The following is a 14635-nucleotide window of genomic DNA, read 5'->3' as shown; positions in this document are numbered from 1 at the left end:
GTTAGCCTGTTTCATGTGCTCTATTTAGTATGCACTGCAGGGTGATGTGAAACTTACATGAAGCGGCTCCACGCCTGGCAACAGCTGCTACATCACAGAAGTGATCCTGAATTAGCACGCAAGCTAATTGTGTCCAATTTCTCATACAAATTGAAATGTGAGAATCATTGTGGCCTAATCACTTGTACTTCATGTTACTATACCTACATTTTTGCAAAATTATTACATGTCTTGCTGTACGTATCGCATCAGTTTCTGGGTGAAATAAACTCTAGATGTGCTACAACAGGAGTAAAAAGGCAGATTATCAGTTCATAAACACTTTTTACATTTGCTTTTATGATACTATCAGTTAGGTTTAGGTTTAGATTTAGGGTAGGGAGGTCTGTTTTGTTGATTTAAAACTCAATAGAGAATTTACCTATGATATGATATGATCTATGATCTGATTGGGAGAAAATTTACCTCACGTCTAGCGCCACACAGTTTATATTTCACCTCTGAACGGTTGTGATAAATGTTATGAACAAAGTAAGCGAACCCTTGGATTTAATAACTGGTGGGACCCTCCTTTGGCAACAATAACCTCAACCAAGTGTTTCCGGTAGCTGTGGATTAGACCTGCACAACGTTCAGAAGGAATTTTGGACCATTCTTCTTACAGAACTGCTTCAGCTCAGTCATATTCTTAGGATGTCTGGTGTGAATGGCTCTCTTGAGGTCATTCCACAGCATCTCTATAGGTGTTAAGTTCTAGGCTCTGACTAGGCCACTCCAAAAGGTTACTTTGATGTTTAGGGTCGTTGTCCTGCTTCATCACCCACCTTCTACTGAGCTTCAGCTGGCGCACAGCCATCCTGACATCATCCTGTATGATATCTTGATAAACTTGTTGACGGCTTGCATTCTAGGCCCTGAAGCAGCAAAGCAACCCCAAATCATGATGCTCCCTCCGCTGTACTTCACCATTGGGATGATGTTTTCATGTTGGTTGCAGTGCCCTTTTAACACCTTACGTAGTGCTGCACGTTCTTCCCAAACTATTCAACCTTTTCCAGCAAAGTTTTTCCAGCATTGTGCGTTGTGGAGTGTCAAGGTGGTCTTTGGCAAACTTGTTTTTGTTGGAAAGCAGCGGCTTCCTTTGTGGTGTCCTGCCATGGACAGCATCCCTGTTTCATTTTTTTCAGTATAGTAGACTTATGAACAGAGATGTTAACCAATTCCAATGATACCTTCAAGTCTTTATTTTTCACTCTAGGGTTCTTTTTTACCTCATTGAGCATTCTGCAGTGTGCCCTTTGAGTCATCTTTGTTGGACGGTCACTTCTAGGGAGAGTAGCCACAGTACTGAAGTCTCCATTTATAGACAATCTGTCTAACTGTGGACGGATGAATATCAAAGCTCTTCGATATAACTTTGTAACCCTTTCCAGCTTCATGCAAAGCAACAATTCTTGATCATAGGTTGTTTTAGATCTCTTTTTTGTGAAGGCATAGAAATCTCAAAATGTTTGAGTGGATTTTATCAGTCAAAGTAGCTCTAACCCACACCTCCAATCCTGTTTCATTAATTGAATGCCAGGCTTGCCAACTCCTGACTTTAGCTTTTGTTGACGCCATTAGCCTAAGGGTTCACATACTTTTCCAACCTACACTGTGAATGTTTGAATGATGTATTCAGTATGTACAAGAACAATACAATAATTTGTGTGCTATTTGTAAAAACCATTTGTGTTTGTTAATTATTGTAACTTAGATGAATCTCAAACCAGATTTGAGTCACATTTATTCATAAATGCAGGTAATTCCAAAGGTTTCACATACTATTTTTTGCCACTGCATATCTGTTTGTGTTTTGTGACAGGTGAAGGGTGTGTGCCCCCTAACAAGTCACTGTAAGGGAGAAATGTGTTTTGACTTGTTTGCGACAATGATGTCATTATTTTAGATAAAAAACAACACGTTTCTGTGAAAGGTTCTTTAGAAAGTAACTTAAAATTAAAGTAATTAGTAATATGATTACTTTTCAATGAAGTTATCAGTAAAGTAATCAGATTACAATATATTGGAATTATTCAGTCAACTGTAGCAGATTATTTTTTGAGTAACACTGTTCATAAACAGCTATATGTACAATTTGCTTACCTACCTGAATGACCCATATTGAAGGGATTCCCCAGCTTACTTTCTTTTGGAACAGCCCTATGAATAGCACATTATTTATGTAAAAATTCAATTTGGAACTGGTCCTGTGATATCCTCAGCTCCTGTACCACAGGAAGCTCTGCCATATGGCACAGGTGTGTGCTATACACATTTAGACACAAAACAAAGCTTACAAATCATAGATTATAACCGCCGTCAGCCAGAAGAGGGTGATTAGAATTGGTAAAGGTCAGGTCAGTAATTACATTTGTTGTTTTGTGGGCTTGCTGTGTTAATAACAGTTGCTATTATGTCCAGATGGAGTGGAATACCTCCAGGAGAGATCTGCTGTCTGCTGCTGGAAACTCATAACTGCTCTGATGAGCCACAAGCACTTACAGCATTATTGAATGAACTATCTGTATACTAGCCAATGGGACAACAGAAGTTAAAACATAGTGATAGGTTTTAGATCTATATGACACTTAAGCCAGTTTGTATCCCTTAAAAGGAATAGTTCTGTCATAATTTTTCACTCACCCTTAATGTCAATCCAAACCCATAGGACTTTATGAAACACAAACGTTGAATTTTTTATGTCCTGGTTAGTCTTTTCCATTTAATGAAGTGAATGAGGACTGGGGGTATCAAGCATTAAAATGAAACATTAAAGCACCATGGACTTATCATAAAAGTGTTCCATATGACTTATGGCTAGCTTTGCGTGAGGAACATACTGAGTTCTTTATCCACCCCTCTGCCAAAGCTCTGAACAGTTGACCATATGGACAGTGATGTTGCATGGACTAAATAAATAGGCACGCTGTTCTTGCATGAATCATGACCAAACATCATTGATTTCAAACCTGACATAGTGTGTCTAATGACACCATTGAGAGCTACAGCGGAGGGGAGATTTACATGAAATAATGATTTAAAGTCACTTTTATGGATCACTTTAAAGATACTTTTCAGTGGTGCCTAGTGTTTTTCACAAGTGGGGTAGCTGTGACGAAGCAGGCGGAGAATGAGGATCTAGACGCAGCAGTTTATTCAAAAACATAAAGAAAACTCAGAAACATGCAAACAGGGGAGACCTGGCACAGAGCATCAAAAACATGCAAGAACTAACACAGGAGACAGGGAAACCAAGGACTTAAATACAGAAAGGAACAAACAAGGGAGTAAGGAACACCTGGGTGAAATAATCAGGGAATGAGAACTAATCAGGGGAAATCCAATCATAAAATGAAACTACAAAAGGACTACAAAAACCAAACAGGAAACAGGAACTAAACTAAACTTCAAAATAACAGCACAAAAACAAAAGACAGAGAACATGACAGAGCCCCCACTTTAAGGAGCGGATTCCAGACGCTCCAAAAGGCACAAAAAAGAAAAAACAAATTGTCCAAGGGGGCACAAGGGGCAAACAGGCAGTCCAAGGGGACACAAGGGGAAAACAGGCAGTCCAAGGGGGCACAAGGGGCAGACAGGCAGTCCAAGGGGGCACAAGGGGCAGACAGGCAGTCCAAGGGGGCACAAGGGCCTGGGAGGCGGCCACAGGACAGGGACTGGGTCAGGGGGCCTTGGAGGAGGCCACAGGTCGGGAACAGGGTCAGGGGGCCTTGGAGGCCACAGGACTGGAACAGGAGGCCTGGGAGGAGGCCACAGGACAGGGACTGGGTCAGGGGGCCTGGGAGGAGGCCACAGGACAGGGACTGGGTCAGGGGGCCTGGGAGGAGACCACAGGTCAGGGACCGGGTCAGGAGGCCTGGGAGGAGGACACAGGACGGGGACTGGGTCAGGGGGCCTGGGAGGCGGAACCATGGAAGGCCCTGGAGGAGGAGCCGTGGGGGGCTCAGGAGGCTCGGGAGGCGGAGCCGAGGGAGGTGGTGCCATAGGAGGCTCTAGAGGCAGTGACCTGGAAGGCTCTGGAGGCAGAGCCGAGGGAGGTGGCGCCATAGGAAGCTCTAGAGGCGGAGCCGTGGAAGGCTCGGGAGGCAGAGCTGAGGGAGGTGGTGCCGTAGGAGGCTCTAGAGGCAGAGCCCGGGAAGGCTCGGGAGGCGGAGCTGGGGGAGGTGGCGCCATAGGAGACTCTAGAGGCGGAGCCGTGGAAGGCTCGGGAGGCGAAGCTGAGGGAGGTGGAGCCGTGGAAGGCTCTGGAGGCGGAGCCCTGGGAGGCTCGAGGGGTGGAGCCCTGGGAGGCTCGAGGGGCGGAGCCCTCGGAGGCAGAGCCGTGGAAGGCTCTAGAGGCAGACCCCTGGAAGGCTCTGGAGGCGGAGCCGTAGGAGGCGGAGCCGTGGAAGGCTCAGGAATTGAAGTCATGGGAGGCTCGAGGGGCGGAGCCCTGGAAGGCTCGAGAGGCGGAGCCCTGGAAGGCTCGAGAGGCGGAGCCCTGGGAGGCGGAGCCCTGGGAGGCGGAGCCCTGGGAGGCTCAAGAGGCGGAGCCCTGGGAGGCTCGGGAGACTTGGGAGGAGGAGCCCTGGAAGACTCGAGAGACTTGGGAGGAGGAGCCCTGGAAGGCTCGGGAGGAGGAGCCCTGGAAGGCTCGAGAGACTTGGGAGGAGGAGCCCTGGAAGGCTCGGGAGGCGGAGCCCTGGAAGGATCGGGAGGCGGCGCCCTGGAAGGCTCAGGAATTGAAGCCATGGGAGGCTTGAGGGCGGAGCCCTGGGAGGCAGAGCCGTAGGAGGTGGAGCCATGGAAGGCTCAGGAACTGAAGCCATGGGAGGCTCGAGGGGCGGAGCCCTGGGAGGTGGAGCCCTGGAAGGTTCGAGAGGCGGAGCCCTGGGAGGCTCGAGAGACTTGGGAGGCGGAGCCCTGGAAGGGTCGGGAGGAGGAGCCCTGGGAGGCTCGGGAGGCAGAGCCCTGGGAGGCTCGGGAGGCAGAGCCCTGGGAGGCGGAGCCGTGGAAGGCTCAGGAATTGAAGTCATGGGAGGCTCGAGGGGCGGAGCCCTGGGAGGTGGAGCCGTAGGAGGTGGAGCCGTGGAAGGCTCAGGAATTGAAGCCATGGGAGGCTCCAGGGGCGGAGCCCTGGGAGGCGGAGCCGTGGAAGGCTCAGGAACTGAAGCCATGGGAGGCACAAGGGGCGGAGCCCTGGGAGGCTCGAGAGGCGGAGCCCTGGGAGGCTCGAGAGGCGGAGCCCTGGGAGGCTCGGGAGACTTGGGAGGAGGAGCCCTGGAAGACTCGAGAGACTTGGGAGGCGGAGCCCTGGAAGACTCGAGAGGAGGAGCCCTGGAAGACTCGAGACTTGGGAGGAGGAGCCCTGGAAGACTCGAGAGACTTGGGAGGAGGAGCCCTGGAAGGCTCGGGAGGAGGCTCGGGAGGCGGAGCCCTGGAAGGTTCGGGAGGCAGAGCCCTGGGAGGCGGAGCTGTAGGAGGTGGAGCCGTGGAAGGCTCAGGAATTGAAGCCATGGGAGGCTCGAGGGGCGGAGCCCTGGGAGGCAGAGCCGTAGGAGGTGGAGCCATGGAAGGCTCAGGAACTGAAGCCATGGGAGGCTCGAGGGGCGGAGCCCTGGTAGGCGGAGCTCTGGGTGGCTCGGGAGGCTCGAGTGACTTGAGAGGCGGAGCCCTGGAAGACTCGAGTGACTCGAGAGGCGGAGCCCTGGAAGGCTCGAGAGGCGGAGCCCTGGAAGGCTCGAGAGGCGGAGCCCTGGAAGGCTCGAGAGGCGGAGCCCTGGAAGGCTCGAGAGGCGGAGCCCTGGAAGGCTCGAGAGACTTGGGAGGCAGAGCCCTGGAAGGCTCGGGAGGAGGAGCCCTGGGAGGCTCGGGAGGAGGAGCCCTGGGAGGCTCGGGAGGAGGAGCCCTGGGAGGCTCGGGAGACTTGGGAGGAGGAGCCCTGGAAGAGGAGCCCTGGAAGACTCGAGAGACTTGGGAGGAGGAGCCCTGGGAGGCTCGAGAGGCGGAGCCCTGGGAGGCTCGAGAGGCGGAGCCCTGGGAGGCTCGAGAGGCGGAGCCCTGGGAGGCTCGAGAGGCGGAGCCCTGGGAGGCTCGGGAGACTTGGGAGGAGGAGCCCTGGAAGAGGAGCCCTGGAAGACTCGAGAGACTTGGGAGGAGGAGCCCTGGGAGGCTCGAGAGGCGGAGCCCTGGGAGGCTCGAGAGGCGGAGCCCTGGGAGGCTCGGGAGACTTGGGAGGAGGAGCCCTAGAAGACTCGAGAGGTGCTGGCTCTTGGACGGTCATGGCTGCTGGCTCTGGGACGGTCGAGGCTACAGGCGCTGGCTCGCTGACCGTGGCAGGCGGAGACTGGGGAGCAGAAGTTTTTCTCTTCTTCTTCTTCTTCTTCTTCTCCTCCTCCTCCTCCTCCTCCTCCTCCTCCTCCTCCAAGCGAATGGAGCTGGCAATGCTGGCTCGGTGGCCGTGGGCTCTGGCTCGCTGACCGTGGCAGGCGTGGGTTTGGCTCGCTGACCGTGGCAGGCGTGGGTGTTGGCTCGCTGACCGTGGCAGGCGTGGGTGTTGGCTCGCTGACCGTGGCAGGCGGAGACTGGGGAGCAGAAGTTTTTCCTCTTCTCCTCCTCCGAGCGAATGGAGCTGGCAATGCTGGCTCGGTGGCCGTGGGCTCTGGCTCGCTGACCGTGGCAGGCGTGGGTGTTGGCTCGTTGGCCGTGGCAGGCATAGGGGACGAGCCATGGAAGTCTGGGGGGTGACCTCAGTGAGAGGAGATGATAAACCCTCCTCCTCTACACCCACAGTGAACGGCGAGCCGCTCACTCATAGAGTCTCCTCCACAAACTCAAGGAGCGTCCAGTGAGGTTCCGCCGGAGGCAACAGCTCCTTTAGTGAACTACAGAGACCTGCTCTGAAGAAAACCACCAAGGAAAATTCTGGGTAGTCCACTAAATTTGCCAGATCTAAAAACTCACGAACGTGAACCTCAACTGGACGGTCCTCTTGCCTGAGGAGGAGAATTCTGACAGCTGCTAGATCCATAATGGTTGGTTAGTTCTTCTGTGACGAAGCAGGCGGAGAATGAGGATCTAGACGCAGCAGTTTATTCAAAAACATAGAAAAACTCAGAAACACGCAAACAGGGGAGACCTGGCACAGAGCATCAAAAACATGCAAGAACTAACACAGGAGACAGGGAAACCAAGGACTTAAATACAGAAAGGAACAAACAAGGGAATAAGGAACACCTGGGTGAAATAATCAGGGAATGAGAACTAATCAGGTGAAAACCAATCATAAAATGAAACTACAAAGGACTACAAAAACCAAACAGGAACTAAACTAAACTTCAAAATAACAGCACAAAAACAAAAGACAACAGAGAACATGACAGTAGCACAGACTTTTGTTTTTGGTAAGTCTATTGGGCAAGTATCCTGTTGTAATACATTTTGTAATTTATTTCACCATGTAAAAAAAAAAGATACAATTTGATTTATTCAAATACCTGAAATATGACATCATTTCTAGACCTAGTTACCATTTCCATCATCAGCCCCACAGAGAAATTAATTATTGAATTCAGTCTTGTATGAAACATATGGTTGGGAAATAATGGCTCTGTAGTCTAAGCAGATTTAACAAAGTTCAAAAGTGTGGGAAGACTTCACAAAGCAGAAAGTTTTAAGTGTGGATATCACACAAATCCTCTCCGAGCTGCCCATTATAGAAGCATATATCCTGCCACTAATAATGACCATCTTACAGCTTCATAATTACTGCAGTTCTCGGGAACTGATTGAGTGGGTCTGTGAGTCAATCTGATGCTGAATAATATCCGCTTTAATATTTTATTATTCCTGTAATTGGGGGAAATTCTTTCAGTTAATACACACATTGAAATGTCAGTTCTCTCTTTAGGCTCTCTGATTTGAGCCCATTTAAAGAAATTTACAATGAATGCATATCCTTTTACATTTGAACTTTTGCACAAATGTATTTATTTACCTCAAAATTTCTTCCAAGGAATTAGAATTAGATAGCATTTTTTTAAATCATGCCTGTAGGGCACTTTACCTCATGATTGTTATCCTATTGACTAACTCCATACATACAAACATACTGACTAACAGAGCATGTAAGCATGACTGCCTGATCGGTAATCAATAGAAGCTGTACACTTCACTGATTGTGTAGAAATCAATCTAGAACAAAAACATCAAAAGAGACAATAAGTTCACAGCTCAAAAGCAATACATGCTCTTTTCTCCTTCATGCCATACACTGTAAATTATGTTTGTGGTTTTGACAGTATTATTGCTGTATCATCATCTGCAACTGCATCTGTTAACATCATGTGTCTACATTTACATGGACACAAGAAAGCATCGCTCCCATTCACATGCACTGTATAAGTGGCATACTCTTTACTCCTGTATAAATGCAGTTCATCAGTATCTTTCTTCAACATTGTGTAAATGTTAAACATGGCATCCAAGGAAGACTTTGCTATTTCAATCCTTATTGCTGTGTTTTATTTCCAGACATTCTAGAGTTGTTGCTGTGTTTGTTTTCTTAACTTTACATCATGACTTGCAGCGGAATTGCACTGCAATAGTGGGGTTTCCCTCTTACATAAAACTCAGAGATTCCCCCAATGTACAAGCGCATTTAGCAAATGTGAGGGAGTGAATGAGCTTTTCCCACTGTACTCTGAGAAATTTTGAATTCTTTCCGCTGTGTTGACTTGTTGGGTATGTTTATGCACAAGCGCACTCTTCAGACACCCATCAGAACACTGCTTATGTTTACATGACCACATTAATCCACATTCTTGAGGAGAAACCCAGGTGTGTTAAACAACTTTCTCTTAATCCCTTAAATGGTGTAAGGATATCGGCATTCTGGTTTACATGAAGTTTCTGAACTGCTCTTTCTGCAAAAACCCTGGAAAAAAAAACCTTTTTCTTTAGTGCATTTAAACACATTTAGTATGTTACAATATTATCACTGTATTTTTAACCACGGCTTACTGTAGGAACTGTTGCTGCCAAAATGTGCTGTATTCTGGGGGAATGAGTGGGAAAATAATTACAGTAATTTCGTGTTAAATTGTGTGAAGACTGGTGTTGTGTCTTTGCTGTTGTGAGATATTGACATAACCTACTTAATCTCAAACCTGTACATACACAGTATAGAGTAGAAATCTGTGGTATCATTCAGTGATTGTATTGGATTTACTCATGCAGTCAGACAGAAGGAGAATTGCATGTGAATGCACCCCTGGTAACACAACTTGGGAGGAGCAGAAGTAGAGTGATCTGTTTTCTACTGGACAAAAATTGCATGCAACATCTTTTAGCAGTTTATTATAATTTTTTCAAACATTCATCAATTGACAATAAATATCTGCAAGGTAATTTTTAACAGTAAGTAGCTTTATAACACTAAAGTTTACATTCGCAAACAATTCAGTTAGCCAGATACTAGCATTAGTTAACATAGGGCCATTTTATTTCATCAATTCAACAATTTAAGTTTTGAACTACTAAGAAACCAAATTATCCTGTTTATGAATAAATTTGATTGTATCTATACCGTCCAGACATGTGTGAGTTGCCTTTAGGTCTGTTTTTAATTTTCATGCTGCAGAGCTAATCCGTCCACTTTATTTGACCTGTCCATCTAAAATAATGTTATTTTAAATAAAAAGTGTTTGCCCAATTTCCTTTTCCTATATGTATGCAAGCCGGCTTCTATCTCGTTGAGTTCATACACTGGCATCCCTGCAGGTCCAGGAGGAGAGAGGGGAGTATACTGGCCGATTTAGATGTGCAGCCGGACCCATTCCCAAAGAACCCCGGCGTGAGTCAGATCGCTGACTCACCGGAAATTACAGCACATGTCGCGGCCAATGGGTGCCGGCACCCTATCCTTCACACACCATTGCCCATTGGAATACAGGCAGCCACAGAAGCCGCCTTAAAAGGGCACTTGGCCAAAAGTCAGGATGTTCTTTTCTTAACCTGGCACACAGAATAACACCCATACTCAGCGACAAACAGTTCATGTCCGCATGACAATAAGTCCTCCTTGGACTAGGGTGAGGACTCCGCCCAAGTTCCAAAAGTCTCAAAGGGCCTCCGGGTGCCTCTGCTGTCGCCGTGGTAGTTGAAATGAAAATTGAGCATTACATTTGTTTTATATCTGTATGCATAGTCTCTAATAATAAATTGGCAATGTAAACAGAATTTTCTCTTGCCAATAAAGTTTGATATGTATCGAATCTGCCCATTTGATCCTACTATTAAAAAGGTCCACTCCAACTTTTAATTACAGCATGTCTATTGATTTTATGGCATGTCTACAAATACTTTTAAAAATGTGTAATTAACTATCCAAAAAAAAACAAAAAAAACAATTACATGTTTATATTTAAATAATTAGAATAAATGATGACTAACCAAGTTCTTTGATACAAAGTGTAAAGTAAATATATTTATGAATTTTAATGCAGCATTTACCTTGATTAATAGCGATTAAGAAAGCTGTGAAATAAATACGTTAAAAAGTTTTAATCAATTCAATGGTTCTCTAAAGAATGTATGCAGGGCTGGACAGGGAAGAGAGGGGGGTGTCCATTTTACCCATTATGTCCATTTTGCTGCCGACCCATCGACACGCTCGGTTCTTCCAGTGGCCAGTCTGCCCCTGATCGGCCCCAAAGTGCGTCAGCCCACCAGGAAAATGCTCGGTATGCCAGATTACCAGTCCAGCCCTGGATGTATGGCATTACCGTATAAATGTACCCTTTGCTAACATTCTTGTTGAACGACCCGCTGGCAATCAATTGTTCACTTTCATTTGTAACAACCTTCAAGTGGTGTACCCTTCCTGCTGTGCCCTTCAAGGGTTCAAAAAGGCCATTTGGAATTCCCCCAATTTCATCTAATTGGAAATACCCTAAATGATGTGTGTGTGTGTGTGTACGTGTGTGTGTGTGTGTGTGTGTGTGTGAGCGTGTATTTATCACTTTGTGGGGACCAAATGTCCCCATAAGGATAGTAAAGCCCGAAATGTTTGACCTTGTGGGGACATTTTGTCGGTCCCCATGAGGAAAACAGCTTATAAATCATACTAAATTATGTTTTTTGAAAATGTAAAAATGCAGAAAGTTTTCTGTGAGGGTTAGGTTTAGGGGTAGGGTTAGGTTTAGGGGATAGAATATAAAGTTTGTACAGTATAAAAACCATTATGTCTATGGAAAGTCCCCATAAAACATGGAAACACAACATGTGTGTGTGTGTGTGTGTGTGTGTGTGTGTGTGTGTGTGTGTGTGTGTGTGTGTGTGTGTGTGTGTGTGTGTGTGTGTGTGTGTGACATAAAATATCAGTAGTATATAATGAGAGATAAATATGAAAGATAAAAAATAAAAACATGTGTTAACACAAACAGCACTTACTCTACATCTTTTTAAAATTTCATTCCATTTAATTACACTTTTTCTACTTCCTTGACTCCAAATTCAATTTCACATCCTGTTTGCTACCTCAATTCAAATGGAATAGGAATGTAACATGTTCACAGAGCTTTCTGAATATTGCACAACCTTGTTTGTTGAGAATGTAGTTTCTTTCTTTACCTTGTGGCACAAATGAAAGCTGTTAAATGAATCTCATTGATTGACATTTTTGAATTTTGTTCTCTTGGTGTGGACATATAATTGGAGAGTATTCTTCCAGTCATTTGGACATCAGGTGAACGTAATTTTCTGAATGGAATTTTATGTGTGTAGTCATCTGACATCTACGAGTAATTAAAATAAAAAAATGAAGGAAACATATAATAGTGAACAGTTAGGATAGCAAACTAAATAGGCTTATCAACTTTTAAAAAGGAGGAGAAAATGCTTCCCTCATCTTTAGTTGTTGACGTCAAAGGCCAAAATCATTTAGCATATTGTTGGGATAATGCAGTTCATGGTCATTTTAATACATTCAAATTGTTTTCAGATTTTTGTTTACTTGTTGATAATGTGTTGGGTCCTCACTTAATGTTCAATATTCTGTGTCCTAAAGCAAAACTAGTTGAGAAGCAATGCTTTAGATGTTAAGGTTTAGGTTAGGGTGGGGGGTTAGCTGAAATAATACATGATAAATGGCACATTTCTTGTATGATATGCTTGCATCACCTGTCTCTACATATCAACAATTATGCATCTTTGTATCTGTACATTTCTGATCTATGTAACTTCATACACATATTGTATGTCTGAAAGAGAAATGTTGTTACAATAGCCAGTAAGCAGAAGAATTGATCCTTCAGTGTAGTATATCATGTCTAAGACAGACATGCAGATTAATAGAACATAATGAAGAAGGTCCTGTTTTTATGAAATTTGAGCTGCTCACCTGTTTAAGGATTCCAGCAGCCATCTCGTGGCCACAGTCAAAGATCACATGAAACTCTTTCCCTCTTTTCATCTCTTTAAGAAGCGGCTTGGCATCTTTTGTGTCTGCTGGTAGCTGCCGTATTTTTAACCGAATGTTGTAACGAGATGGAGCTTTGATGAGCTCCTGTAATCGAATCAAACCTGAGAGAGTCAAAGAGAGAATATCAATAAGGCTATTATAGTATTTTATTAAAGAAATAGTTCATCCAAAAATAAAATCCTGTCATTTCAAACCTATATGAATTTCTTTCTTACGTGGAAGTCAAAAGGAGATGTTTGGCAGAATGTTCGAGCTGATCTTTTAGTAACTGTCACACACAGTCTACACCAGACACGAGCAGATCGATGAAAGAAAAGCACAATCAATGATGCTGTCTATAGTGAATGTACAACCATTGTGAGCAGCTTGGACATTCAGCAAAATGTATCTTTTGTGTTCCACAAATAAAAGAAAATCGTAGTGAACAGTAAGAACATTTTCATTTTGGGCTGATTTATTCAAAGCACAACAGAAAATGTGCTACTTATACACACATATATATATATATATATATATATATATATATATATATATATATATATATATATATATATATATATATACATACTGCGCCAAAAGTTTGGAATAATGTACAGATTTTGTTCTTATGGAAATTGTCTATTGCATACTGTGACAACTCAAAAACAAACACAAAGACAATGTTAAGCTTCATTTAATGAACCAAATAACTTTCAGCAGTGTTTGATATAATGGCAAGTGATTTTCTAGCACCAAATTATTTTTTAGCACTTTGTGATCAGTTGAATGCCACTTTCCAATTTCCTTCCGAAACAGCAAAATATTATCATTATTCCAAACTTTTGGCCACCAGTGTGTATATATATATATATATATATATATATATATATATATATATATATATATATATAGCAAAAAATAATTCGTTAAAAATATTAACGCAATTAATCGCATGCCCCTGGACCATAATAAGGAAGATTCCTGAGAAATGCAAGCTTGTAGTACCACCTGTTTGCTCCAGAGGGCAGTAAGTGAAACTTTAGATGTATGAGCAACACACAGTTATACAGTGAAGAAAACAACCCACAACATAGACATGTTACGTTCTTGCGTTCAAAACACTTGATGGAACGTAAATGCGAACTAAGAGATGTCAAGATGTGTTTAAAGATTGAGTATTAAACTATATTTAACTTAAACAGTGACCTAAACATTTTATGTTTGTGATGCAACGCACCCGAGACGCTACACAAGCATGTCTGACTCAGATGTAAATTGACGGTCCTTATACAATCCCTCATAATAAATCTCCAACTGACAAATTCACTTGTGAAATGGATTGCTGTGAACTGTATGACAATGATTGACTTATGATCAGTAATATGGTAGTAAACAATACATTGTGTTCTAAAGCCACTTTTTGTCTTATCAGTGATGATCTCTTCTGCCACAAGAATGTAATGCATTTTAATTATCTGAATATTTTTTATTATATATATAATTTTTTAATATTTAAAGATAACTATGTATAATTATATATTGATATAAATATGTATAATCATTATATATTGATTTATTGTTATATGATGGGCTTTCTCAGCAAATATTTGTATATGCGATTAATCGAGACTAATTAATCAGGACACCATGTTATTAATTTGATTAAAATGTTTTATCGATTGACAGCCCTAATATATATATATATATTCCCCTTTAAAAAAGCATTGTGTGTGACTTGTAATAATTGCTGGGTTCTCTGGGCGTTCTTCAGCACACTGCTGCTATGAGTCAGTATTGTGAGATGAATGAAGCTTCTCTTTGGCATTAATTGCAGAGGATGGCGGGTGCTGGCTCCTGATGTGAAACTCTGAATGCTCCAAACATGAAGGTCAAGGTTAATGTAGCCTTTAATGAATGGCCTTATTTATGTGTGATTAAATGTGTAGAACAAATTGAACAAGATGAAAACCAAGTCACAGATTTTAATAGACATGACAAAATGCAAAGGATTTCAGATGCTTTGTAAAAGATCTACAATCTCATTCTCTCATTAATATCAGAGGCAGTCTGAGATCTGGAAGGATTTCTGAGAACTGTATCCTTTGAAGAAAAGAGCTGTTTCTGTTGTAAGTT

At 43.8% G+C, this 14635-nt stretch overlaps 1 protein-coding gene across 2 annotated transcripts in view; it reads right to left on the bottom strand.

Annotated features, from left to right (window-relative positions):
• Window positions 1-14635, bottom strand: part of LOC127655889 (glutamate receptor ionotropic, kainate 2) — a 301274-nt gene that overhangs the window by 205358 nt on the left and 81281 nt on the right. For both annotated transcript variants that reach the window (XM_052143929.1, XM_052143930.1), the window contains exon 4: window positions 12443-12624. In XM_052143929.1, coding sequence (XP_051999889.1) covers window positions 12443-12624 — 182 coding nt within the window. The remainder of the gene's footprint in view (window positions 1-12442; window positions 12625-14635) is intronic.

The sequence above is a fragment of the Xyrauchen texanus genome, chromosome 15 (assembly GCF_025860055.1).
Source record: "Xyrauchen texanus isolate HMW12.3.18 chromosome 15, RBS_HiC_50CHRs, whole genome shotgun sequence".
Taxonomy (NCBI): domain Eukaryota; kingdom Metazoa; phylum Chordata; class Actinopteri; order Cypriniformes; family Catostomidae; genus Xyrauchen; species Xyrauchen texanus.
This window is presented reverse-complemented; position numbering and strand designations above follow the sequence as displayed.